We start from the raw sequence: 25,771 nt of genomic DNA, 5'->3' as shown, positions 1-25,771 counted from the left end.
CCCTGTCTCGCGAGCCGGTTGCAGGTGATCTGGTGGACCATGTCTCTCGTGCGAGAAAGATAAGTTAGAAAGAATGATGAAGAGAAGGAGCAGGCTAAAAGAAGAGGGCCTTTCATGTTGGGCCGTAGAATAAGACTGACTATGACATATGATTTACGAAAGGAAGGTGAGGGCCTCAGACCTTAGAAACTACCATTCGCTGTTAATCCAATACTCAGTTTATCAGCATATACCGAATTCGTACAGTAGTTTGAAACTCTAGATTGTAGACTGTCAGTGTATTCTATAACAACACAAGCGGTTAACCAAAGCTTCCGGGACAAAAAGGAATGAAAGGGAAACGAAGCGGGAGCTGCCATTCTTATCCGGCAGCTGCAGACTCGTCGACGGGCACAAAATCCTCAATATGACTTTTGTAATGTCAAAAGTATCTGGCGTCGTGCGGGAATCCTCCAGTAACTACCACATGCAAAATATATATCTCTATAATTTGTATCCTACTCTGAAATTTCGAGCCGTGTTTATGAATGAGTCGAGATTACCAATAATGCAGTTGAACCACCCACGAAATATAGCATAACTCGACAGGGGCACAACATAACTTAAGGAGTGCCAGTCTGCAGCCCTTCCCTTCTGATCGTACTGGTCATAGGAAAGGAGGAAAACCAAAGGGAATATGGGGAAAGGAAATAAATGTAAAAGGATTTTAAAGTTAAAAACAAATCAATTCTCACTAAATTCTATGGTAACTTAAATACAACCAAACGGTCATCCAGAGGGTCGATGCCCATTCAGTCATAGTCAACAAGGAATGGACCCGTTCAGGCTGCGGTGCTCTTGGTCGACTTTGGCGGCCACTTGACTCGTCTTTCTGCACGCACGTACAGATTGTTTGGTCTGATCAGCTGGAACATGGGGTCATATTCAATGGGTCCATCGCCCTCTCGGGAGAACTTGTAGCGGTAGATGAGTTTAGGCAAGAAGACCTTGATCTCCTGAAGTGCAAAGTTGAACCCAATGCACATACGAGGACCCATGGCGAAGGGAATGTAAGCAGCCTTGTGTCTGTTCTTGACCTCCTCGGTGTCCCATCGGTCTGGGTTGAATCGGGCAGGGTTGTCCCACAGTTCCGGGTTGTTGTGGATATGGTGAAGGGCAGGCACGATAACTGAATCCTTCGGCAGCTTGTATCCTCCAGGAAGAATAAGATCAACTTTGGCAGTACGTCCAGGCTGGAAAGATGGGTTGTGACGACGCTGGGTTTCCTTGATATATTTATCAAGGAAGTCCAACTTTTCGGTGAACTCGGCAGTCATCTGGGTGTTTTCATCAAAGCCATGATCAATCAACTCCTGGAGAAGTCTCTCTTGCATGCCCTCGTATGTGCAAAGACCATAGATGAGCCACGAAAGGAGGGAACTGGTGGTGGTAAAGCCGGCTCCGGTGGCGACGACAAGAGCCCAAACCAAGCTGGACTTGGGCAACTTTTCGCCCTTGCTATCAGTGGCACGCACCGCGTAGTCTGTCCCTCAGATTAGAAGTCTGGATTATGAGGATGGCAGGATCTTGTTCTCCTTGATTACCTACCAACCATGTTGCTTGCACTCAAGGCAGCGTCTTGCAATGGAAGATCCTCGACACCACCTCTGGAGGCCTTCTGGATTGACTCGTCCACCATCTCCTCAATGCGGGCCTTCAGGACTCTGAGGCGTTTGGGGTCGCCAAAGGGCAGAGAACTGTACCAGTCCCCCTTTGATGTGACCTTCTTATTCAAAGACAGAAGCTCAGCAATATTATGAACCATCTCATGCACTGGGGCTTCAGGGGAGCTGAAGTGCTGGAAATCCAAGCCAAGAGTAAGTTTACCAACAGCCTGAGAACCCAGCTTGAGCATGTGCTGGTAAACATTCCAGGCTTCACCCTGCTCATCAAAGTAGTCAAACACTTTGAAGGAATCCTCAACTGTCTTCTGCATGGTGGGAGCATAGTGGCGCACTGCCTTGGGGCCTAGTGCTGGAGGTAAGAATTTATGGGCCACTCTCCACTCTTCGGTGTCTGTATCACCAAGGAAAACCCCAGCCGATGGAGTTTTCAGAGCATAAAGAGGGTGGGATTCGTTGATCTTCTTGGTGAAGAAATCAGATTCAGAGAAGGCAATAGCGGAAATCTTAGGGTCATTGGTCTGGTAGGTCACACGACCTAGATTGCTCGTCTTGACGACAGGCCCGTACTGATCAAAAAGGCGCTGATGGTTTCCTAGATGGTCGGGATAGACTTCGAAGAAGGTACCGACGAAGGGTAATTGCCGGGGGCAAGGGGGATCGCGAACAGCATGCCCATCGATTGTAATGGCCACAGGACCGGCCGCAGCGGCGACATCGGATGACTCTGTGAGGACAGCATTGTTTGCCTGGAAGGCGATGCCTTTATTGCGGTAATTGTAAGAAGGAACTTCTCTCGTCTCGTTGCAGCTGGAGTTTGGCATGACTTACCACTTGGCTCAACAATAGCAAAGTGAGCAGCAACCAGGTGCCTCAATCCTTCGATGCCCTGGGAAGCATCGATTTCAATCTCTTTGGCGGTGGAGATATCCTCTCCAAGGAGATAGAATGTTTGCGAAGGCATGACGGATATACCAGTCAACTCGTCTCTGTTTCAGGATAATATGGGTTAACAAAGCTAGTATAGTACGGCGAAGGGAGATTCACGCCGTGTAAGCCGACTCTTATATATTTGTTAGGCAACAGAGCATCTGAGGGCAACCCGTCACCTTCCTAAGAACATTTCCACCCTCCAGGAGGCTTGGATACTTCGAGTCTTCCTATTGGCGAGTATTTGGTGCCAATCCCTCGGCTTCTGCTATTTTTGGGTCGATACCCAATAGAACCTTTCCGGTTGGTGGACTACTTAATACCTCGGAAACCTAGAGATCCCCGTCTTCTATGCCCACGGCCCGACGACCCGGGATACCGAAAGGACACTTGCTCACAAGGCTGGGCCGTGGCCTATAGGGATACTTTGTGTGAGGGAAGAAAAGGTTCCGTTATTCGGCGGCAAAGTCAAAGATTCCTCGGATACTTCCCGGGATAGCATGCTACAATTCCTATTGAATGATGCCCCTAGTGAAGTCTTAGGTTGTGAGACTTGTTATAAAGCCCTTGCCGGGCGAACTCAGCAGATATTGTTATGTCCAGCTCCTACGTACCTGCTGTCGTCTGCACTTGATTTGAGTCTATAACTACGCGCTGTGCACCTTGCACCAGAACTATCCAGTTATTTTTACTGCAATTATTGACGGAACCATCTCCAGCAACAACAACAACAATGCCGGAGTTTACTTTGGAAGATGTTGCTGCTCATAAAGGCAGAAGTGACCTGTGGATTGTCGTTCACGGAAAAGGTAAGCACATTCCTTCGTCTTCCCATTTGAAATTCATCTCTAACGAAGGTCCCCTTAGTTTACGATGTCTCAAAATATGTGCAAGACCATCCCGGAGGACCGGATGTCCTGATTGATGTCGCCGGGCAAGACGCAACTGCTGCATACGAAGACGTTGGGCATTCTGAGGACGCCAATGAGATCTTGGAGACATACTTCATCGGCACACTGAAGGATGCTGTCGAATACAAACGCCCTACGGCCGTGCGTCTTATCCAGCAGACTCCCGCAAAGGAGGCTGTGAAAGACAAGACAAGCTCTGTTCGCACCCTGGCTGTCACTGCGGGCTCTCTTGGTGGGATTCTGTCGCTGTACCTGGCGTCTGCTTCTGTCCGGAGTCACATCAACCTACAGGACCTAGTGAAGACGCTGCCCTCGGTGTCACATCTCTTCCCCAGCAAGCTCGCTGATTTCCATCTGCCCCAAGGGGGTTTCGTCAACGGGTTCATCGCAGCGGCTTTTATCTCTGCCATAGCTGGCGGTGTGATCGGATCTCGCCTCTCGAAGCTCACTTACATTGAGTCTGGATTCACAAAATACCCAGCTCGCATTAAAAGGACTGCAATCGCAAAGCCAAACCCTCATCTCATTCCAGGGTTCCTCCACCCGAAAGAATACAAATCTCTTCCTCTGGTTCAGAAGGATCTCTTGGCTCCTAATGTCTATCGCTTTGTATTCCAACTTCCCCATCAGACCGACGTGATTGGTCTTCCTATCGGTCAGCACGTTGCCATTAAAGCAACCATTGAGGGGCAGTTGGTTTCCAGGTCTTACACACCCACGTCCAACAACCTCGACCTGGGCAGATTAGAGTTGGTTATCAAGTGCTACCCAGATGGCTTGCTTACGGGCAAATACCTTGCAAACCTTAAGTTAGGCGACAAGGTTCAGTTCCGTGGCCCAAAGGGTGCCATGCGCTACAGGAATGGCCTCTGCAAGAAGATTGGAATGATTGCTGGTGGCACTGGCATCACCCCTATGTACCAGCTTATTCGCGCCATCTGCGAGGATGATACCGACACTACCGAGATCAGCCTTATCTATGCCAACCGTTCTGAGGAAGACATTCTTCTGCGAAGAGAGCTCGAGAGCTTTGCTGCTGCTTATCCGAAGAACCTGAGGATCTGGTACATGTTGGATCACCCGCCACAGAAATGGGCCTACGGAAAAGGTTATGTCACACCCGCCGTCATGCGTGAGAAGCTACCGGGTCCTTCCTCGGACACGAAGATCATGCTCTGTGGCCCTCCTGGGATGATCAACGCGTCGAAAAAAGCTCTGGTGTCCTTGGGTTTCCAGGCCGCAGGCTCCGTGCCTAAAATGACCGACCAAATCTTCTGCTTCTAAATGTTTTCCTTCTGGATGTTTGTACTGGCCCTCACTTGTACTGTGTTTCCTTTTCCAGCAACAGGTTTGACTATTTACCCTCTCTTGTGGATTTTCCTCTGTATTTCTTGATAGACTTATAGACTCTTCAGTACAATCGTTTGTATTTCTTTATCAATGCATATGGATGCCAATTTGCCTATGGCAGTAATCACAAATTCAAATCCCCTTATGAGAATCTCTACTTCTTCCATACTCAAGTGAATCAAGGTTTGACGATTTTCTCCTCGAATGATATCTGTAATCATTAGACTTAGTATAAACTCTTGCTGGGTGCTAATAGGGGTTCCGAGCCTGGTGGTGTTTGTTTCCTCGCCGAAAAGTCTTCCGCGTGGCTCGAGCTGTACTACCTTATCCAGTAATAAAGATCTTCTAAAATAGACGATGGGCCACAAGGCCTAGACAAGGCTTACTTGGAATTGAAAGGGCGCCTCCACTCTAGATGTTCGTTCCTTTGCCATCCGCTCTTCCTTCGAGCCGCGGAATCTTAGCCACGGTCAGTCCAATAAGAAGCCTGATGCCGAGAACAACCTCACCTCGGTCCGCAGTAAAAGCCAATCGGAAAGCTCTGTGTACCTCGAATCTTACCAATCGGAGGCGCCCTACCAATAGGTAGTCTGGGACAGAATGATCGGCCGTTGACAGGTGGATCTCCTACCGACTGCCTCGTATCGGCAAGCCGGCTTCTCCCTCTTCGCGGCCCGTACAAAGGCATGTCCAGTGGAATCCGTCGAACTTCCTTCTAACCTTTCCTAAACGGCCCACATACGAGTGGAGCCACGCCCTCGTTCAAAAGTGATACTTGCTGGGATGCGGATCAATCCAGCTCCTCGGATAAGATGCCGCGGATCGTACTGTGATCTCAGATGCTACAGGCTACAGCCCATGGGATTTCACGGATGCCTCAGTATCAGTATCTGATCGTCATCTCGGCCAGTCTCGGCTCAAGACCCTTTTGCCCGTTACTCCTTTTGCCATGAATGCGATCCCAAAAATGGGCTCACTGCCAACCTACATATATCACTGGCTGGTCGACCGTCCCCAGTCTTTTCTAGATACATATATTTCTCCGATCACAGATTTCCTTCCTTTTCGATTCCAACACATCTTGGTTCGAATTCACGGATTTTTGAACTCCAACTCTACTTCTTCATCCTTTTACGAGAATGTCCCAAACTTGGCAGCCACCCAAAGACTACCGCGAACGCCCTGTTGCCATTCTTGGCGCAGGCGTTCTTGGACGTCGCATTGGTAAGTTAACCACATTCGTGAACCATGATACCGCAGCACCTAACCTTCGGATATAGCGTGCATTTGGGCATCGGCAGGATACAAGGTCCATGTCCGGGACCCTAGCCCGGAGCAACGTGCGGACTGCGTCGCCTACGTCGAAGAAAATGTAGCCTCGTACGCAGAGAAAACCGGCAAGGCGCACGGCCAAGCCAAAGCGTTCGAGAAGCTGGAGGAGGCTGTCAGCAATGCATGGCTCATCATTGAAGCTGTTCCTGAAAAGATCCAGCTGAAAATCGATACCTTTGCAGAGCTTGATAGGCTCGCACCTGCTGACTGCATTTTGGCCTCGAACTCGTCATCATACAAGTCCTCTGAAATGCTGGCCAAGGTCTCTGAACCAGCCAAGGCTCGCATTTTGAATATGCACTACTACATGCCCCCCCAGGTCATGGTGGTGGAGCTCATGACTGATGGCTTCACTGAGCCAGCTATCTTTCCATTCTTGGTTGATTGTTTAAAGGAAGCTGCAACTATTCCCTATGTTGCCCGGAAGGAATCCACTGGCTTCATTTTCAACCGTCTCTGGGCGGCAGTTAAGCGTGAAGTTATGACCATCCTCGCGGAGGAGGTTTCCGTTCCTGAAGAAATCGACTCGATGTGGACTGAGATGTTCATCAAGGGCGCTGTCACCCCTTGCAAGACCATGGACAGTGCGTACACTCTTTTCTCCCTTTTTTTGATCCACCTCTGCTCTTGCCACCATTTGAGGCTTGCAATTCTGACAATGACACTTGTTTAGATGTTGGCCTTGACACTGTTGCTTTCATCGAGAACCATTACATCGTCGAGCGTGGTCTTCCTGCCGAAAAAACAGTCAACTTCTTGAAGAAGGAATACCTGGACAAGGGCAAGCTCGGATCCAAATGTTCCAAGGGCGGGCTCTACCCACCTGCGGAGACCAGCAATGGCAGCTCCACGAAGCCGAAGATACTGGTCTTGGATATTGGATTGTCGGCAAAGGACCCAAGCACCAAGGCAGGCCAGATCCTCCAGGTCTCGACGGACGGACATGTGCAGAGGGTCCTTGCCACCGCCCAGTCCCTCCCTGATGGCCTTGCCGTGGACCCAGCCAGCAAGAGAATGTTTTGGACGAATATGGGTGTTCCTGGCAAAGATGATGGAGCGGTATACTCTGCAAACTTGGATGGTACCGACATCCAGACAGTCATCGCTCCCGGTGTTGTGAATACCCCTAAGCAACTGACCTTGGACACCAAGTCAAAGAAAGTCTATTTCTGTGACCGTGAGGGTCTTCGTGTTGTCCGCTGCAACTATGACGGGTCAGGATTTGAAGTCATAGTGCAGACAGGGGACTACAAAAGAGCTGAGGACGGCCAAGATGCCATGAAATGGTGTGTTGGTGTTACTGTGGCTCCCAGTCTCGGCAAGTTCTACTGGACACAGAAGGGGCCATCTAAAGGTGGCAAGGGACGCATCTTCTACGCGAATATTACTACCCCGGCGGGCCAATCGGCAGCCAGCAGAGACGACGCTCAATGCATCTTGAATGACCTTCCTGAGCCTGTCGACCTTGAGATTGACGAGGAGTCTCGCACTCTCTACTGGACGGACCGTGGTGAGATCCCATTCGGAAACTCCTTGAATCGACTTCGCCTCGACCACTTCGGCCTTCCCCTGCCCAGCATGTCTGACAAGGGATACGAGGTGATCTCCAGAAACTTGAACGAAGCCATCGGCTTGAAGTTGGATCTTGCAAACGACAGTATCTACTTGACTGACCTTGGTGGCAGCATCTACAGATGCAACGCTGAGGGTAAGCAGAGGGTGAGATTGTACTCTGATGAGAATAGAGCGCTCACCGGGATCACCTTGGCTTAAGCTATTGCTATCCAGTGCTGCGCTGGATATGCAGTGATTTCTAATCTTCCTCGCATTTTGTCTTGCTTTTGTTTCTATAGACAGTATTTAGACCAGAGACACTAATAGATAGGCGTCATCCATTCCTTTATTACTTATGATTCCTCCAATTTGTAACCTTACTTTGTTATTAGTGCTGAAAGGTGAATTTCCACCCCTGTTTGACAACACATGGATCAAAGCAAACTTGTTTTCTTTTAAACTTTAACCAACTGAATAGGCATTCTCTCTTAGCAACGCTTATTTCTTCCTTTTTAGCTTCTAGTTATAGTCTCGAATAAGGTGATGGGGATGCTACTCTTTACTTCTTAATGAGTACATATAAATGCACCATAGTATATCTGGTATACATGAAATGAACGCACTAGGATTTACGGCAGTAGGACGTAGTCTGGCTTTCCCTCATTGATGGCGCTCATCTATGCAATAAAACCTATCTCCAAACGGTTGGAGGCCCTTTTAAAAGGAATGCCTAACCTATGGCGCTCCAGCTCTCAGGTCGTCTTCGGCAACCAATCTACCCACCACCACGTACTTGTCCAAGAATCGTTCTTCCCATGCCTCGAGATTCGCCAACTGATCGGCGTCAAGATCCCGAAGATCGTCCAAAGGACCTTTCAGATCTTTAGTAAGCACTTCTTCCTCGAAGCTCTGCAAAGCCAGACCGCGGGAAGCATCCCGTCCCGCAAAGTTTTCGTATGGCCCGCCCTAAAATTGACGCTCTCAGTATTAGACATTGTCGTCACCATGCAGAAGGGGGATATGAACGTACCGGCCCATAGAAATGCTTCCCTGGCGTGACATCAAACACCCGGCCGCGTACAGCAAGATAAACCGGCTTACCTGCCGCGCCGTTGAAATCAAGGAGGGTTGTAGGGCTGAAGTCACGAAGTGTAGCTGGTGGTGATACCTTGGGAGAACCCCCAGCCTTGAGGATGGAGTTAAGAACCATGAAGAGTGCAAGGAGGGCAAAGATTATGGCGATCACTGTTGACATTCTGGACCAGGGGAACTTGGTTGACCCATTCTAAAACGTCCGTACTTTTTGTTTCAATTGCTGCAGGACGCGTTTTGAATTAATAGGGGTCTCGCCGGGTCAGCGCCTCAACATCGTGTCACAGCAGCGCTAGATCGCATATCCCGTCCATCACCCGAAAGAACCATGCGGCCATTCTATTCGGCATGCTCGGCTCAGCATCTGCAGATCACCCGCAACCTCGGGACTTTGTGAGATCCGATTGGCTAGTCGGTAACAATACAACTACTATCCTGTCGTTTTATGTAGAAGTAACCTGGTCTACAGGTGGGATATCTATTTAAATGGCAGACAGATCATTCAAAGGATTGCCGGAAGCCGCCTCAAACCTGATCCAATATTCTATAGTACGGTATCCGAGGGTTCCAGGAGACCCGTTTTGACGTATGTGAAAGTAGAATGTACTCACGGTAGGGTTCTCTCCACTTTGCTGTTGCAGGTCCTTTTTGAAACATTTCAACCCTTATCATTGTTCAAGCGCGCAATTCAGCCTCGGAGTCAGTTGTTCTAGAGAACTGGCACGCGAAATAAATCGGATCCCGCGCGCTCATCCCGGATTCGATCTTAATCTTGAAATTCTGTATCCGTCCCAGAACTCTATAGACATTGCGGAGCTCACTCTGTACATTGCCGGGTGTGTGCTGTTCATTACGCGGTCAACAAGCACATGTTAACTATCTTCATATTGCAACTCGCACACGTGGTTGGAACCTATTGTAAGCGCAGATGCATTGTGGTGTGACATACTTACCAACCACATTTAGATCATGATAGGCATCATGATAGGCTCCGTGTTCATCGATCGTCGAAAGAATTTCAACATTCCAAGTCCATCAGGGCCTGAGAGCTTTGGCATATATGATGGTTATATCCCATATCATTCCCGCAGGAGACACCATATACACAGGAGAATACTCCAGAAGTTTCCCTTTCTAGTGGAAGTATTTGCAGCAATATCTCATGCCAATCTGATAGGATACATACCGAGTACTTGTTAAACTTCGCGAGGTCGAAAGCGCGAGTGTCCACGGCCGTGGTCTCGTCAGGAATAACGGGCCACTCTACAAATCCACCGACCGCCTCGAAGGTGACGCTCGCCGAGTCGAAAACATTCATAAACTCATTGATAAACCCGAGCGAGATTCCCTCCAGCCCCAGTCCCTCGAAGGTGCCATCGGCGAGGAGCCCAATAGTACTGAATTCCTCCGATATCAATTCTAGTCCGGAAGACGCGGCGAGTCCAAAGTTCGTGATGTCCTTGGACAAGCTTGCGCTGCCTTTGCCAGTGACATGCTGGCCGAAGGTGTCCTTGTTGACCCGGCCACTAAGCTTCGGGGGGCGCGGAGTTCGTCGTGGCCTTGTATAGCACCGTGGTTGGAATGGCGATCAACAGGGCACAGAAGCTCAGCAATGTCAACGGCCCTCCCCGCGCGATGAACTTCTCCCAGACCCAGCTGATAATGGGGATGTCAATGGTTTTGTTTCCCAGGTCCTTTGCGATGCCTATCCCAGCCGATAGAGCGTAGAAGACGATGTCCGCCAAGCGTTCCAGTGCATCGACGAGTTCATCGATGAGGATGGTGCCGACCTTGTTGATCAGTGTCTTGACATCAGAGTATCCGGGCCGGAAGAAATCCACAAATTCTTTGGCAACTTTGGCCACAGTGTCGGTGATGGCCTGAAGCTGGTCGACGACAGTGTCCCACAGACGGAGCAGCTCATCCTCAGCGCTCGTTCGGGACTTGTCGGCGCCATCGTGCAGGACCGCGTTGGTTGTGCCACCTCGTAAGTGAAATTGTACGCTGACCAGTTGTATGCCACGCTTTGCTTCACTTCATCCTCCTCCTCAGACTGCTTGCTGCTCCCCGACAACATCTTGGCTAATTCCTGGCCCTTCAAGGTCCCACCGTAGTCATTTTGCTGGAGCACAGGCAGCTGATCCTTGAGTGTGACACGCAGGTTCTCCAGCCATTCGTGTACCTTGTCCTGCTGTGAGTTCAGCAGCGATTTACCGTAGTCCAGGGCAGAGTTGAACCCAGCCACGATGCTATAGGTGGTGTCCAGGATATCACCCCATCCAAAGAGGAATCCTAGAAACTCGATCACGTCCTTGATGAACGCGCCAACCTTCTTGAACACCCACACGATGCCGTTGACAATGGAGGTAATGGTGGTCAGTGCAATCTCGAAGATTTCTCCACCAATCTTGACGATAAATTTCCAGACATCGCCTTCAGGCCTAGATTAGCAAGGAACAGTGGAAGCCGTGAGGGAATGTACTGACCGACAAGCTGAACACCCCATTCCCATGCATCTTTTGCCTTGTCTGTGACCCAATTCCAGGCCCCGTTTAACCAGTCCAACGCATCGTCCCACCACGCAAAGGGCACAATATCGCCCCCTGTACCCTGGCCTTTAAGTTCGCGGACTGCCATTCGATACGCCGCGCGCCTTTGCTTCTGATCCAGGTGAATCTCGTCTGCCCGCTCGGAGAGCTTTTGAAACGCGTCGGCAGCCAGACGGACGTCCACGGCTGGCACAGCAGTATCAATGAGTGCGGTTCCATCTTGTCTGCGAAGGGCTCGTAAATCATCTTCGGTCTTGATATTCTTCAGTCGGCCAACAACCTTTTCGGAGGGATCCAATAGAGGGTCTTCCAGTAGTTGCTCGCTCGTACGCCGACACTTTCTCCCCGGGATCTCGACCGGGCGGTAGCGCTCAGCAGCGAACAGGTGACAGGTTGCGTCCTCCGTCTGCAGCAGGATATTCAACACTCCCTTGGCATCGGTCTGATACCATTGCGGGGTGGGGGAGATCGTCGCAGCCTTTCCATTTACATAGCATCGCACAACACCGGAGCAACGGACATACAACCAGGAACCGGCAATCATCTCTCCCTCGTCGTCATTGCGAGAGGCATCGGGGTCAGCGTTCTGCAGAACCCGGAACCGGAGCATATAGCTTTCGACTTCCTTCACGTTCTTCTCCGAAGAGAACCAGAACGGGTATTGTTGCCAGGTCTTTGAAGCAGAGTCCTGTTGGAGAAGATAGATATTCGAATTCTGGTCCACCGAAAGAAGACTACTGACCAGAAGGTCGTCTTGGCCTTCTCTGGACTGCGCACAAAGAAGACCAGACACGCGTCCTCCCTGGCCCTCTGGGAGCAGCGGGACATCTATGCCAGTTGACAGGTCCGCAGTTGTGGTGGTGTAATAGTAGAGTGCATCATCCACTGTCGTGTACCAAAGGCGTAAGCTCTCCCCCGCCTGGGAGGAATGGATGTCTTTCAATCCCGGGACATTTTCCAGCGCATCAATCACAGTTCCAGCCCCTTTTGGCGTGGTGTAATCCTTGGGGGTGAAGTAGGTAATCAGCCTTCCTCCGACGAGCAGGTTGGTCATTTGTGTTCGAGTATCCAGGAAGCTGCTCAGTCCCACCGCTCCTGTCGTCGCTCACGTTAGCAGAACTTCCCTACGACTATGCCTGGTCCTGGTAAGAGACTCTACGTACCCTCGGGGCACTGAGGCTGAACAGAGAACTTGATCGGGCCAGTGAAAGTCTGGAACAGCAGGTGCATGATGCCACTCTGGCCTTCGTACAGAATAAACGCCCCATCGCCGAGTGAGCATGTCCCAAGCTCCACTGCAAGGATGCGTTGCGGGTTTGCTTCGACATCCCAGTCGCCGTTGAGTTTGGCGTCCCTGCCCTTGAATTCGACAAAGTTGAGTTCTTCCGTCTTGGTGAGTCGGTCCGGCCGAACGAAGGCAACCATCACCAGCGGCAGGGACTGAGACATGGCCATGGATTTGTTCCCCTTGCACAGGGTCAGCGAGGCACAGTTTATGGGATGCATTTCAACATACCATGTAGATGTGAGCTACGGCGGGAAAGTTGAGGCCGTCGATGATCTCCTTTGAAGGTATGGGTTGAAGAAGCTCGTCCGGCCGAATGGCATGAAGCAGGTAGAAGTGAGATCGGGAGCCTATCGTCTCGACTGCAATGCAAATGTCCAAGGTTCCATCCAGCGCTTGTTGCACCGCAAACGCCTGCACCTGTCTGTCTCCTGTGACAATTCCCGAGCTTTTGCCAAAGTCGAGCCGTGTGACCTTCCCGTCTTCACTAATAATGAGGTACAGGATATGGTCCTCACTCAGACTCATCACTGCAGGCTAATTGTTCTGATCGGTGAAGGCCCCAAAGGCCTCACCCGCCGGCACTGGGTTCATTGTGACATAGTTGGTCATCAATTCCCCATCCTTGACGACACTGATCATGATGATTAAGTGATATGACAAACTGAAAGAGTAGTAAAGTCTGGTCGGTTCTTCGCAAGCTAATGGAGACTGCTGACAGCTAGGGGTGAATGCATCTTCTCAATGGGAATGAGGAGTGTTCGAGGTCGTGCGCCAATAGCCTCTTATAGGAAGTAAATCAGTCTTCCTCTTCCTTTCAGAGGGGTCGACCGATATCGGTCCAGGATAGGCTTGCCAATTGAAATAAGCATGATATCATCCAATGTCTATTTTCCATGCGGGGTCGAGCTACATCAAAGCTGCGGGTATAGCACTCATTCTTTCAGCTCGAGTCTGGACTGCCACCAGTATGGTGACGAGCTGAGAGTCATGGTATAAACCTGGAAGCTGCATATGCTAACTGGCGTTGCTATGCATGGCTGAGCTGAGGTGACGGCAATCCTGCATCATTTGCACGACTCGAATTCCAGAGAAAGGCATTGCCTCCCTGCTATATGGGGGTATAGTCGTTGCACGCCTGGTACGTGTATTGCAACCTATGGCTTACACCTAACCCCCACTTGACGCGAGGTGAATTGTTCGAAATGCCGGGATTCTGCATATTTACCTTGGTTATTCATGTGCTTCTACTTTGGGCCATGGCAAATTAAGCGAGTAACTGGGCCAATCCGCACCGGTCGTCAGGGATCTGTACCTGCTAAGGACCGTGGCAAATATACTCGGCGCAGCCAGAGGACAGCCATGATCTGCAGTCCCAGCTTGCGCATCAAGATCGACAACCGCGACGGCCCGTCTTGTGATCTGTATGAACGCCTCACAGCCAGTCCCTGATTGGATTAAGCGAGCGGGTTTTTGTATACCCTCGAGCTGCACGACCCCGCCCGATATGCACCCTGCATTATGTATCAGACTAGTCATTGACCAGGGGCTGATTGCGCGAATAGTGGCGGAACATTGAGAGAAAAGCCGGATTCTGCTGCATCAAGTCGCCCGGTGCATGCAGCTGTTGGGTGATATCCTCGTACACAGGCACAATTAATCCCGCAATTTGACTCCACCCGCGGACGAGGGATTTGCTCCATGTTCAGCTGGTGATTCAGATTCATGTAGCATGAGCTATTGATGATGTGCAACAGCTTCACACTGACATTCATGCAATCAGGCATCCATCAATTACGTACTGCCATTGTTGACAAGCGGGGTGTGATGAAATGGCAGACATAGGCTTGCCATTCTATACAGAGGCCACGGAAACCACAAACATATAAGGCCGTTCCAACTTCCTCCACCTCTATTCACACAAGCAGAGCTTTATCGGCAGACTGCAAACCACCTCCCCATCATGGCGACCACAAACGATAACTACGTGGAAACCACAAGTCCTGCACCTTATGCTCAGGCGATCTTCCTGTCGCAGAAGATGATCAACAACTCCTTCAGTCTTATGTGGCAGCTCGCCCAGACTGAACCGGATGATCCAGATGATCCTAACAAGACCCCCCTGAAGTAGTTCGAACGGTCTACCAAGTCGGGGGACTTCCTAAAGTTCAAAGTGGGAAAGCCCACCATCAGCTTGCAGGTCACTACGAAGGATCCCATGTTATATTTTCGGCTTCGCATGACTGACGGTGAAGTGCGTCTTTACTTGACCGATGACCCTAAAGATGATAGCCAAATCAACTGGGATATCAATAACTGGGTGTTCGCTTTCTCGGTCACAATTGGTACGACGGCCCCGAACTGATCTTTAATTGATTATCATGGCTCATCAAGCGGACAGCAAGAAAGCAGATAACCAAAGACTCGGAAGAGTACCGAGAGTTCAAGGAGCGTGCTGGACTGCCCAATTCCAACTTCTCTCTGGCGGTGCTATTCATCGATGCATCATGTGAGTGTCTCTCCCACCCGTACCTGTTATGAGCGTTCTGACTGGGTAACCTGTTGCTCTGGAACAGCAACGACAAAATGGAACCCAGAACTCAGCGATTTTGGGGACAAAGAGGACGAGTGGAGGAACCTGAGTGCCGAGGCCAGAGCCACCTTTGATACTTTCATCCAGCGCTGGCTGAATGTGATGAAGGAAAAGGGCTCTAACATCCTGGGTTACTCTGCAGAACGCCAGGAAGACGAGGAGTGTAAGGTGTTCCCTCCATTGCTCTCGGAATGAATGTCAGGGCTCATCGGTGATTCGCGCATAGTAAACGAATACGCACCCACATTTCCTCCTACCAGCATTGATTACTTCTGCTACCCGTGGCGAGGAGCAGATGGCACCTCTGCCCCAAAGGACAATCAAGAGTGCAACGCTCTCTCGTATCTGATGATGTCCAACTTCGACGAGCCCCCGGCCCACGGGGCCATTGATTATACTGGAGCTTGGGTTGATGACCAGAGTCGGGAGGGTACGTTCTGCATGAACCAAGCCTTGTTTTGGCCTTGGATGCATTCCGTGCTGCGGCAAATCGTCATCGGCATGGTCCCTTACCCCGATGAACCCTCTGTTAAATGGAGTCCTGATAATGAGGACCTTCCTTTCCGCTCGGGTCCGAAGTTCCATGCTGGAGATGATGAGGCTCAAGATGGCCAGTACCAGTTTAAGCCAGCTGGTTTTTTGTGGCCACACACTTGGCTGTTGGAAGGTGAATATCGTCAGAGTCAAAATATGGCTGTTAATGGTCGCGATCCTCACGACACCATGACGTTGACGGAAGAGTGTTTGTCTCCCTGGCTGCTTTGGACGACTGGCAGTGGACTAACAGGCGGTCTTTACAGCCACATCTACCAGTGCTTCACTCAAATTCCATCCTGGTAAAGAGCAGGTGGATCTGAATGGCCAGAGTACCTTCATCTTCAGAGCAGATCATAAGACAAGTAAACGACATACATGGTAAGGATCTAGTCCCCAAAGATCCGAATCCTACTTCTAGGGAGCCAGATCCAACTGACAACACTGGATTGGGCAACAGGACATTGATGACATTCGGAATCAGCTGGTCTATATCGCTCGCGATGGCATCAGTTGAAGACGGTGGCTTGGAGGTCAACATTGTTCCCAATTCTAATACCGTGAATGTGTCCTATGATCATGATGGAGACATGCAATGGGAGACACCACCATTTATACTCGCGGCCAGATGGAAGGAAATGCTGCAGGGTGGCATGCAAAGCGCGCTCCAAAGAGTAGAGAAGAATCTCCTATATGCCCTCGCCAACCAGCAGCGGCTGTTCCTACCTGGCAAGGGCAGCTACCTGATGAAAAATCCCATTTTCAATGCTCAAGGAGATTTGCTGGTCGATTTGTCCTTTAATGGGTAGGGTGTTCCTTTCCTTCCCTTGATCGCATCATCTGTTTGCTGATTATGGCCAGTGCCAATCCACCAAAACGGACGCAACGTCGTCTGCACTATCCTAACCCTTAGACTGTTGTTCGAGTTGTTGCAGGTTCAATTGCGCCGCAGCTACGCGATACTATGGGGGAGAATGGATTGTCTGTCAAAGACCTCGGCTCCCAACGAAGTCACAAAACCAGAGTTCGAAGAAGACGCAGTGTCAATAACTTGGAGTCCGGACGCAATAGCCAATTGAATGGCCGTCGCACCCACTGACGAAGCTCCACCCCATATCAAGAGTGTCTTCCCTGATGATCCTGGATTAAGGGAAGGCAATGGCAGGCCAAGGTACTCGGGGAGGTAAAGGCCTGCTGTAGCAGTAGATATAGCAAGAGGCAAAACCACAGCCTGCTCAAAGCTGATATCTGCGGGAATACTCGCCGTAAGTCCCTCAATGGCTAAGGAGTAGAATTGATAGGCGGCGTGCGCATAGTTCCCTGAGTTTGGGCTATGTAGATGCCTGGGGTCCCAATGTAAGCACAGCTACTGCAAGGCGAACTTGATAGTGCTCACGCAATGACGCGTTGTCCCTTGTGGAGTCTGACTACTCCTTCACCGACATCCTCGATGATTCCCGCGGCGTCTCTACCCAGTATAAATGGGTAAGAATTGAGATAGCGACCAGACTCCCTGGAAAGGTCCAGTATTAGATGCTCTTGCAGGATCATCACGTAGCAGAACACTCACTGTATTTTCCAGTCCACGGGGTTCTAGACCAGGGATGTTTGTCAGTCAGACATCATATGATTAACAGCTTCTGCAACGTACTACAGCGACTGCATGATTCGGAATCAATACTTCCCCACGACCGGGCTTGTACATAGGGGCGGTATCGACGCGGAAAGGCTTAGCCTTTACAGCGACAATCCAAGCTGCGCGGTTCTGATGCATGATATGAGGAAGAACAGAAATGTACTGATGTGGTTAAGAAGACAAGGAACAAACACAAAGTTCTAGTAAATTTGAGGAGCTTTAGTTTTCAGTAGACTTTGGTCTAGGAAGAGGTGGTTGGGGGGAGGGGAGCCACTACTTATAAGAATACCGAGTAAAGCCTGTGACACTATGTACAGATTATGTTATGAGATGAGGATCAGGTGATGAAGCACCCTCTCGGTTCTCAATACATTGGTGAGGCAATATGGGAATTTACTTGCAATTTCTTTTGCACAGAAGTGAAATGAGCAGTAAGGAGCAGGCTTTCAGCCAGAAATACCCATGTTCACTTTCCCTGCTACAGCAAAAGTGATCCTGCATTGGTACTAATACAGCTTCCAGTAGCATTGGTGTCCTTCATCAGATAGACGTAGGCTTCCGCAACTTCGTCTGGGGTGCCGACTTTACCCAGAGTAGTGTGATTTTTCATTTCGTCCGGTACTCCGTCCTGCCCCCACAAAGGAGTCACTACCACGCCAGGGCTCACCAGGTTTACACGGAGGGGTTTGAGGTCCAAGGCCAAGTTGCGGGTAAGTCCATGCAAGCCGGTCAGATAACCGGCAACCAACGACCAGTTGGGGATGGCTTCTGGGAGCCAGCTCCCGTGGTCAAAGTTATAGAGGATTGATAAGCAGGTTTTATGAATCGTGGCGCGACTTTCGCAATCAACAGGGGCACGGCGAACCGGATATGCCCCGCTCGCTGTATCATATCCAGATCAATGCTGTCCAATGGCATGATGGCAAGGCTATCTCCAGCGGTGAAAACAATGTGGTCGATCGGGGCGACAGTGCTTAGTAGCTGCTCAAGATTCTTCTCGACATCACGGCTGGATAGGTCACAGACATGACCGGAAATTGGAGCGTTGCTGATCTTCTCCTTTAGTGACTTGACACTCGAGTGAACTCGGGACTTGTTCGAGGAAGCGATGTGAACTCTGGCTCCCTCAGTAAGGCACTTCTCCGCAACCCCATAGCCTATTCCAGAGCTACCACCAATAATAAGGATAGTTGAGTCTTGAATGGAAGGCATATTGAATAGATGCGTAGCAAAACGAGTCTTCGAAATTAGAAACTACGAGAAAGAAACCTACTTGGTTGCAATTTATACCAGATTTCTCATCTTTCTGGATACTCTCACCGGTTGTCTAACCATTTACTAAGTTGTCTTACTTGCTTTGGATGACAAATCGAAACCTGAACGAATCCGCCATGATATCATCTGGATGTCGAGGTGAGTTGCAATATCATGGTTCGGCGGAACTATGCCCTAAACTCCGTTACGGACACATGTACTCCGTAAGAAATGTAAATAATAATCATGTAGGGTAGTAGTAAGGTAGGTAGTCAAGAAGTGAACTTTAGTCGCCCTGATTAATCTAGGACATGACAAAGGAAGCAACCACTAACTAGTTAATAGGTATTTATACCCTGCTTAAGCCATTGTTCCCCTCACTATCTTTGCCTTCTTACTTATACTGATATAATAAATTTAGTCTCTTATCACCATTATATGATCAAATTCAGGCCCCAACAACATATAAAAATGGCAACAAATCAATCTGCTTGGCTCACTGGACCTGCGGCGTATCCATTCGTTGTCAAGAACGGACCAAAGCCTCAGCCTGGTGAGGGACAGGTGCTCATCAGGAATGCCGTCGTTGCCATAGTAAGGCAGCACTATACCTTCTTTTCTGCATATAACTGACCTTCCTTGACTAGAACCCTGTCGATTGGAAGATCCAGTATGTTTCTTTCATAGTTGACACTCTGTTCCCTTTCTGATTGCCCTGAAACTAGATCTTACGGCAGGTATCTCAATACCTATCCTTTTATCTTAGGACAAGATGCTGCAGGGATTGTCGAGGATGTGGGCACCAGAGTGACTAGGTTTAAAAAAGGCCAGCGAGTGATTGCGTGAGTGCTCATGCAACTGAAGCCAGATTAACTCTAACGCCTTCTCAGTCACTGCAATGGCCTCATGACCCAGGATCCGGCCAACTCAGCATTCCAACTGTACACAGTCGTGACAGAGGCGCTCGTGGCGGAAATTCCCGATTCGCTCGAGCTCAAGCAAGCAGTTGTTCTCCCGCTGGCGGTTTCTACTGCTTGCGCGGGACTCTATCGGAAGGACTACCTGAGCCTCCCTCTGCCCTCTGTAAGTGATGTCAAGAAGACTGGTCAAACCATTTTGATCTGGGGTGGTGCATCCTCTGTTGGTGCCACAGCCATCCAGCTGGCAACCGCCTCAGGCTTGACTGTGATCACCACCGCATCCATGGCCAACCATGAATTTGTCAAGTTCTTGGGTGCCGACGCCGTGTTTGACTATCGGTCTCCTACGGTGGTCGACGATATCGCTAAAGCTATCACAAACACGGAATTTGTGGGAGTCTACGACGCGATCGGGGAAGAAACAAGCGCTGCAGCTATTTCTGCACTTGCCGACCGATTGGACAGGCCGGTGAATACTGCCAGCGTCCTGCCTTGCGAGCAGCAGACTCCGCGATTCGCTCCGAAATACGGTCAGTCAAATCTTCTCCAATCTTTCTGGTATCTGGTATTGCTTCTGATTAGGGGGAAATGGCACCACGTAATGACTGACACGGATGGATTTACAGTGATCGCCTACTCGATCATTCAAGATCCGCACAAGTTTATTGGGGAATGGATTTGGGGCGAGTTTTTGCCTAAAGCGCTGGCCAGCGGGAAGCTCCAAGCTAAGCCTGACCCTTACATAGTTGGAAACGGAGTTAAGGACATCCAACATGCCCTCGACGTGCAGAAGAAGGGTGTTTCGGCGAAGAAAGTGATTGTCACTCTGTAAATTGCGATATCTAGCGACTACTGAGCAGAAACTTGACCATGAAATTCTATCAATGGGAGAAAATACAGAGACGCAACAGTATACTAGAAATTGAATTGTCCTCGTAGTTGATCAGGACCTTCCAATGAGAATATCTCAAAGAGGGATGGGAGAGAAAGGTAGAGGGTGGGGTGGGTGTTTGGGAAAGGACAAAAAATCTACCAACAAAGACGACAGCAGACAAAAGTCAATTCGGACACTTCCAGGTAATTGGCAAATAGCGGCGCATAGAGTAGGTTTGAAGACGCTTTACATGGTTGAACCGTTGAAGTCGAACCACGATTTACTGCAGTGCAGATCAAACTCTAATTCTGGCGCTAATGCAGGTTACTGACAGCCGAACCAAGCTTAGTACGGGACAGAACTAAACACATGTATCCATAAGGCGATTCCATTCTGGACCGTTCATTCTATAGGAAGGTGTCAATTGGAGTACGCCACATACCCGAATTTGGGAATGAATTTTGGCTGATAGAACGGATTATAAATCAAGTTTTCTTCGTGTAGGACACTCAGAACCTGACCGACACATTATTCAGCAGCTCAAGAACCAGGGGTTTATAAGGTACACGATGACCGAGGTCAATTCCAAAGGAACAACGAAGCCACGAGCACCTTGTCTCCTCATTTTTCTTTTAAGGCCGGTAGCATTATCTGAATTGTCAATATGGCTTCCATTGGAACGATTTATACGTACCCGTTCAATCCTCGGGTGATGAAGGTATTTCTCTACTGCTTATACTCCTTGCCCTCATCGACTGACTGAACGGGTTGAATAGGTTCAAGCGGCTGCGGCCCTGAACGGACGTACGGTGGATATTGCCCCGGATTTTATCATGACCAAAACCAACAAATCACCCGAGTTTCTACGCGATTTTCCTCTGGGCAAGGTGCCAACCTTCAAGAGTGTGACCGGTATCAAACTCTTCGAGTCAGATGCCATTGCGCAGTACGCCGCTGAAAGTGGACCCGCCAGCAGCCAGCTGCTGGGCTCCTCTGTGGACGAGCGTGCCCTGATTCGTCAGTGGACCGAATTCGCCGACCACGAGCTATTCGAGCCCTTGCAGAATATGGTGCTCTGGCGCTACAGCATGGCTCCGTTCGACGAACCTCTCGAAGCGACTTCCTTTCAGCGGCTGGAAGTCTCCCTCTGCGTTCTGGAGGGGCATCTTCAGGATCGCGAATATCTAGCGTCAGGACATGTCAGCATGGCTGACCTTTCCGTCGCGGCGGCAATGTACTGGGGCTTTGGACAAGTTGTGGATGCGGACATGCGGTCCAAGTATCCTTTGACGGTGGAATGGTACCTGCGAGTGATCGAACAGGAGGGGGTCAAGCAGGCATTTGGCGAGCCGAACTTCATTGAAAATCGGGTTGTCTCACCGGATGGGAACGCTCGGTAGCCGCGGGAACGGGTGCTACTTCCGGCTGTGGACGAGGCCTTCTGATGGCTTTGAATAGTTAATCTGGTAAGCCGAACAAAAATTGATCGGTTAGCAAGTAAATGATACTAGAGCGTTGTCCAGCTGGTTCCCGCTTTGAGAAATCAAAGGGGGAGGGGGAGGGCAAAATTAACATATCTGAGTCTGAACCTCTGTAGGATACTGACTGGCGAGACACAGAAGTGAAAATACATCAGAGAGTAAGGTAGAAACTTTGTTGAAGAATCGGACAAATTCTCAGTGCATTGCTTTCAGTGGTACCACATACTACTGCAAGCAAGAGAGATTTTTGAACACAGTCTAGGAGGGTCGAAGAGGACATCAGCACCCACATTGCGACACAAGGTACACTCTGCTCCATACTTCGGAACTGCTGAAACCAACGGATCCGTTCATTCTGCTCCCTGATTCATCAGCAGACATGATGGATGACAAATTCACTTGGCGTAGATCTAACAAAACCCAAGCGTATAAGAAATTCCAAATCCTGAGCCGTTCAAGTCCAATCTTCCCATCCTGTGTTATTTTCTATTTGCCCTCTTCTCTACTGCCCTCGTGGTCCGCTGAAGCATCACAGAAAATGCCGACGACAGTAGCCATCGCTGGGCTCACGGGCAAATTTGCGCAATGTATAGCAAGCATGCTGCAGACATATCCAGATGTATCTATTCGAGGCTTTTGTCGGAGCCCAGAGAAGCTGCCTCAATGCCTTCTGTCGAAGAGGAATATTGAGATCATCAAAGGCGAATTCGATGATGAGACTGCCGCACTTGAATTTGTGCGAGGAGCCGACGTGGTCATCTGCTGCTATTTTGGCAGTCCGGAAGTGATGGTGCGGGGACAGAGGGTGCTGGTAGATGCTTGTGAAGAGGCCGGTGTCTCTCGATATATTGCCAGTGACTTCGCTGTGGATTACACAAAGATTCCTGCCAGTGCTCTCTTCCCGAAGGAGTCGGCTCGAATCATCAGGGACTACCTCGCTTCAAAGAAAGTTGCAGGAGTTCACATCCTGACAGGTGTCCTGATGGAGACATTCTGGAGCGAGTTCTTTGGATGTTGGGATCGCGGGACCCGGTCCCTCTCTTTGTGGGGCACGGGCGAGGAGAAGTGGGACTTGACAACCTACGAAACAGCAGCTGCTTACACAGCGGCTGTAGCACTTGATAAAAGTGCAGTTGGAATCTTACGCTGTGAGTGTAACGCATCACTAGCCAGTGACAGGGATTTTATATTGTGTGTATGCTGACAAGTATAGTTCGGGGTGACCGAAAAAGCTTGCTAGAGATCAAGGAGATCTTTAACGAGGTGTATCATGCCCCAATTCACCTTGTGACACTAGGATCAGTCAAAGAGCTATATGACACAGTGCAGGAGTTGTTTAACAATAATCCAAGTGATGTGATGAGCTGGGCACCAAGGTGCGTATCTGAAAGCCCTGCCATTTGGATCAACACTCATCCTCTTCTGCAGATGTTTTGTGTACTGGTGCGTTCAGCCTGAAGCCCACTTAGGTGATGTGTTGGACAATGATCATTACCCAAATGTTCAACCTACGGACCTCAGGGGATATTTCCAGTCTCATGGGGTGGACGAACTCCATTGCGCAGATCAAAAACTGGGATATAATCCTGCGTAACATGGTGCTAAATGGGACCGCGTGGCCGCCGACATAAGGCAGCAATGTGTTTTCATAAAATAATAGCAAATATCGTGTGTCCTGATCAATACCAGCCTGTGGATATTCAGTCGCCAAGTATTCTGATTCTTCTCGGTCTTGTAAGGTCTTCAGCCACAATCCAGTGATTTCTTAGGCTGACATAGGCCGTCCTATAAAACAAGTCTTTGCGATCTATCTGATGCTAGTAGAGTCCTATCCCGCTTTGGATTAGGCGAGCAAACACACATCATGTCCACGTCGTGCTCCGGAATTCTAATGGAGTTGAGTTGACAGGCATAGGACTATACTAAGTACATGTCTATACTGAGACCAGAGGAAACTCAGATAATGAGCCAGATAATGAGCCAGATAATGAGCTAGGAGAAACATCGGACGATTTACTCTCAAGAAATGTCAAAGCAATATAATTGCAAGTGGCTGTAGAAGTTTCTTCCGCGTGATATTTCACATAATGAATGTCCTAGTTGATTATGAATGACGTCATCCCTGTATGTATTACTAATATTATTTTAGGGGTTGGTTGTAGACTTTCCCCCCTAGCAGCGATCCATGATGCAGTACTATTTACCTTCATAAAAGAAAATGTACAGCCTCCTTATTGACAATGTCAGCTCAGCGAATTCCACTGCAGCTCATGCCCCAGCAGCTGCATGCTGGGGATAGAGATGATTGGACCGGCATAACTGATCCTAAAGAGAGGAAAAAACTGCAAGATCGAGTCAATCAGAGGGCTAGCCGTTTGTCATCCCCCCCTCTAGTAGCTACTAGAAGTCCGTATCACTAACATATTACTGAATTATGTGGCAAAAAGGGCAGCGGAAGAGGTTCAGATTTCTACCTTATCCTGCACCAAGCCCAATACATTATTATTCAGAGAATGTTTTCACTGATTCGCAGCTCACTATGCTTAATCAAAACCAAATCCCACAGAGCAGTCAATTTCCATTATCAGGCAACATATGCTCCTTTACGGCCTGTGAACCTGATTCTGAGCAAACACAGTGGATTATTAACTAGTTCTCATCGTGGATATCACAGCGCTATCTACAGGGATGTCTTGATACACAGCCCCTCCCAAGCTTAGTCCAGTTCAATACCACACGCTCTCTGGTGGCTAATGCACAAATTCTGGGGTATACATCGCAGCACATGGCACCTGGCGCTTGGTCTTCATTCACATCACTGAATATCAATGAGGCATTCTTCAACACCTTGCCAGTGAGTCTGCAGCCCACTGCTCTTCAACGCAGTGTTCCCCATCATCCATGGATTGATCTCTTACCAGTGGCCGAGCTTCGTGACAATCTGTTGTGTCAAAGCGAGACTACATACGACGCCGCTCAGCTCTGTCGCGATATGCAGGGTTTCCAATCCGTGAGCAGCGGGCGCGGTGGTGTGATTGTATGGGGGGAGCCGTGGGATCAGCAAGGTTGGGAGGTGACCGAAGCATTTGTGCAGAAGTGGCCCTGGGTAGTTCGTGGCAGTCGTAGCTTGCTTGAGTCGACAAACTACTGGCGCGCGAAACGGGGAGAACCTGCTCTTTACTTCCAGGACTATCCGGCAGCCACTTATGGAGCTCATCCGCGCATCCATGAGATTGAGGAGGACTTGGAATCTCCGCTTTGATGGTGGAATAGGGTTCTTGATATGGACTTTTGTAGCGGAATTTTGACGAATGGCGGCATGTGGTCCACTGGAATATGTTCGCAGTGTTTTGAGAAAGCCATTGTGTCACTTAGCTCGGCCGTACTAAAGATCGCTTTTCTACTTGCGCATCATATTTACGCATTTTCATCTGCCTGCTTTTCGAATTCTATATCCCGCTCATTATTGAGCTTTTTCTGTGAAAAAAGAAACTAAGCTCTTTCAACTTTTGCTGTTTGGGTGGTTGCCTTGTTGGACAATGCATGGGAATGAAAGTGGATCCAGGTTGATAAACTGTAATGACGCGTCCTATACGATCCTCCTTGGCGAAACAGCCAATTTTCCATCAGATTTAGGGAGTGATAGAATTGGCTTCGTAAGAGTAAGAGTATGAGCCTAGAGATTTCGAACGTTCATCATTGTTGAATTACCTAATGTCACTAAAGCTTCCTTGATGTGGTCATTGGTTATGATGGAGTCCCTTGTCAGTAACTTGCATTAGTGCAACCTTATTTTACAGGGCTGTCCCACTTAG

At 49.4% G+C, this 25,771-nt stretch overlaps 11 protein-coding genes across 11 annotated transcripts; 6 read left to right on the top strand and 5 right to left on the bottom strand.

The window, feature by feature from the left end:
* Positions 1-821: 821 nt before the first annotated feature.
* Positions 822-2,625, bottom strand: CDV56_108848 (cytochrome P450; the record flags this gene model as incomplete). Its single annotated transcript, XM_026762467.1, has 3 exons — positions 822-1,522; positions 1,588-2,424; positions 2,493-2,625. 3 exons carry the CDS (start codon positions 2,623-2,625, stop codon positions 822-824), a joined length of 1,671 nt encoding a protein of 556 aa, XP_026616781.1.
* A 699-nt stretch (positions 2,626-3,324) lies between these two features.
* Positions 3,325-4,786, top strand: CDV56_108811 (uncharacterized protein; the record flags this gene model as incomplete). The annotated part of the gene is made up of 2 exons (XM_026762430.1): positions 3,325-3,400; positions 3,459-4,786. The coding sequence occupies 2 exons, from the start codon at positions 3,325-3,327 to the stop codon at positions 4,784-4,786; spliced, it is 1,404 nt and encodes a 467-aa protein (XP_026616780.1).
* A 1,205-nt stretch (positions 4,787-5,991) lies between these two features.
* On the top strand, positions 5,992-7,957 carry CDV56_108759 (uncharacterized protein; the record flags this gene model as incomplete). Its single annotated transcript, XM_026762378.1, has 3 exons — positions 5,992-6,076; positions 6,133-6,768; positions 6,858-7,957. 3 exons carry the CDS (start codon positions 5,992-5,994, stop codon positions 7,955-7,957), a joined length of 1,821 nt encoding a protein of 606 aa, XP_026616779.1.
* Positions 7,958-8,473: 516 nt separating this feature from the next.
* Positions 8,474-8,948, bottom strand: CDV56_108738 (cytochrome b5-like heme/steroid binding domain-containing protein; the record flags this gene model as incomplete). The annotated part of the gene is made up of 2 exons (XM_026762357.1): positions 8,474-8,704; positions 8,769-8,948. The coding sequence occupies 2 exons, from the start codon at positions 8,946-8,948 to the stop codon at positions 8,474-8,476; spliced, it is 411 nt and encodes a 136-aa protein (XP_026616778.1).
* Positions 8,949-9,505: 557 nt separating this feature from the next.
* On the bottom strand, positions 9,506-13,306 carry CDV56_108640 (uncharacterized protein; the record flags this gene model as incomplete). Its single annotated transcript, XM_026762259.1, has 8 exons — positions 9,506-9,673; positions 10,017-10,305; positions 10,358-10,762; positions 10,840-11,263; positions 11,317-12,474; positions 12,543-12,846; positions 12,896-13,194; positions 13,240-13,306. 8 exons carry the CDS (start codon positions 13,304-13,306, stop codon positions 9,506-9,508), a joined length of 3,114 nt encoding a protein of 1,037 aa, XP_026616777.1.
* Positions 13,307-14,627: 1,321 nt separating this feature from the next.
* Positions 14,628-16,704, top strand: CDV56_108562 (uncharacterized protein; the record flags this gene model as incomplete). The annotated part of the gene is made up of 8 exons (XM_026762181.1): positions 14,628-14,794; positions 14,858-15,009; positions 15,066-15,173; positions 15,241-15,420; positions 15,484-15,999; positions 16,058-16,172; positions 16,252-16,596; positions 16,653-16,704. 8 exons carry the CDS (start codon positions 14,628-14,630, stop codon positions 16,702-16,704), a joined length of 1,635 nt encoding a protein of 544 aa, XP_026616776.1.
* A 39-nt stretch (positions 16,705-16,743) lies between these two features.
* CDV56_108534 (zinc-binding alcohol dehydrogenase family protein) lies at positions 16,744-17,565 on the bottom strand (the record flags this gene model as incomplete). Its single annotated transcript, XM_026762153.1, has 4 exons — positions 16,744-17,134; positions 17,188-17,304; positions 17,362-17,384; positions 17,443-17,565. 4 exons carry the CDS (start codon positions 17,563-17,565, stop codon positions 16,744-16,746), a joined length of 654 nt encoding a protein of 217 aa, XP_026616775.1.
* Positions 17,566-17,905: 340 nt separating this feature from the next.
* Positions 17,906-18,639, bottom strand: CDV56_108509 (uncharacterized protein; the record flags this gene model as incomplete). The annotated part of the gene is made up of 2 exons (XM_026762128.1): positions 17,906-18,206; positions 18,293-18,639. 2 exons carry the CDS (start codon positions 18,637-18,639, stop codon positions 17,906-17,908), a joined length of 648 nt encoding a protein of 215 aa, XP_026616774.1.
* A 513-nt stretch (positions 18,640-19,152) lies between these two features.
* CDV56_108464 (zinc-binding alcohol dehydrogenase family protein) lies at positions 19,153-20,433 on the top strand (the record flags this gene model as incomplete). Its single annotated transcript, XM_026762083.1, has 5 exons — positions 19,153-19,275; positions 19,329-19,351; positions 19,407-19,523; positions 19,572-20,131; positions 20,228-20,433. The coding sequence occupies 5 exons, from the start codon at positions 19,153-19,155 to the stop codon at positions 20,431-20,433; spliced, it is 1,029 nt and encodes a 342-aa protein (XP_026616773.1).
* Positions 20,434-21,139: 706 nt separating this feature from the next.
* On the top strand, positions 21,140-21,875 carry CDV56_108425 (glutathione S-transferase family protein; the record flags this gene model as incomplete). The annotated part of the gene is made up of 2 exons (XM_026762044.1): positions 21,140-21,193; positions 21,252-21,875. The coding sequence occupies 2 exons, from the start codon at positions 21,140-21,142 to the stop codon at positions 21,873-21,875; spliced, it is 678 nt and encodes a 225-aa protein (XP_026616772.1).
* A 619-nt stretch (positions 21,876-22,494) lies between these two features.
* On the top strand, positions 22,495-25,218 carry CDV56_108341 (NmrA-like family protein; the record flags this gene model as incomplete). The annotated part of the gene is made up of 3 exons (XM_026761960.1): positions 22,495-23,104; positions 23,170-23,332; positions 24,843-25,218. 3 exons carry the CDS (start codon positions 22,495-22,497, stop codon positions 25,216-25,218), a joined length of 1,149 nt encoding a protein of 382 aa, XP_026616771.1.
* Between the last annotated feature and the right edge of the window lie 553 nt (positions 25,219-25,771).

Source organism: Aspergillus thermomutatus (assembly GCF_002237265.1).
Source record: "Aspergillus thermomutatus strain HMR AF 39 chromosome Unknown NODE_35, whole genome shotgun sequence".
Lineage (NCBI taxonomy): Eukaryota > Fungi > Ascomycota > Eurotiomycetes > Eurotiales > Aspergillaceae > Aspergillus > Aspergillus thermomutatus.
Note: the sequence above shows the minus strand (reverse complement) of the source record. Positions and strands in the feature narration are given on the sequence as shown.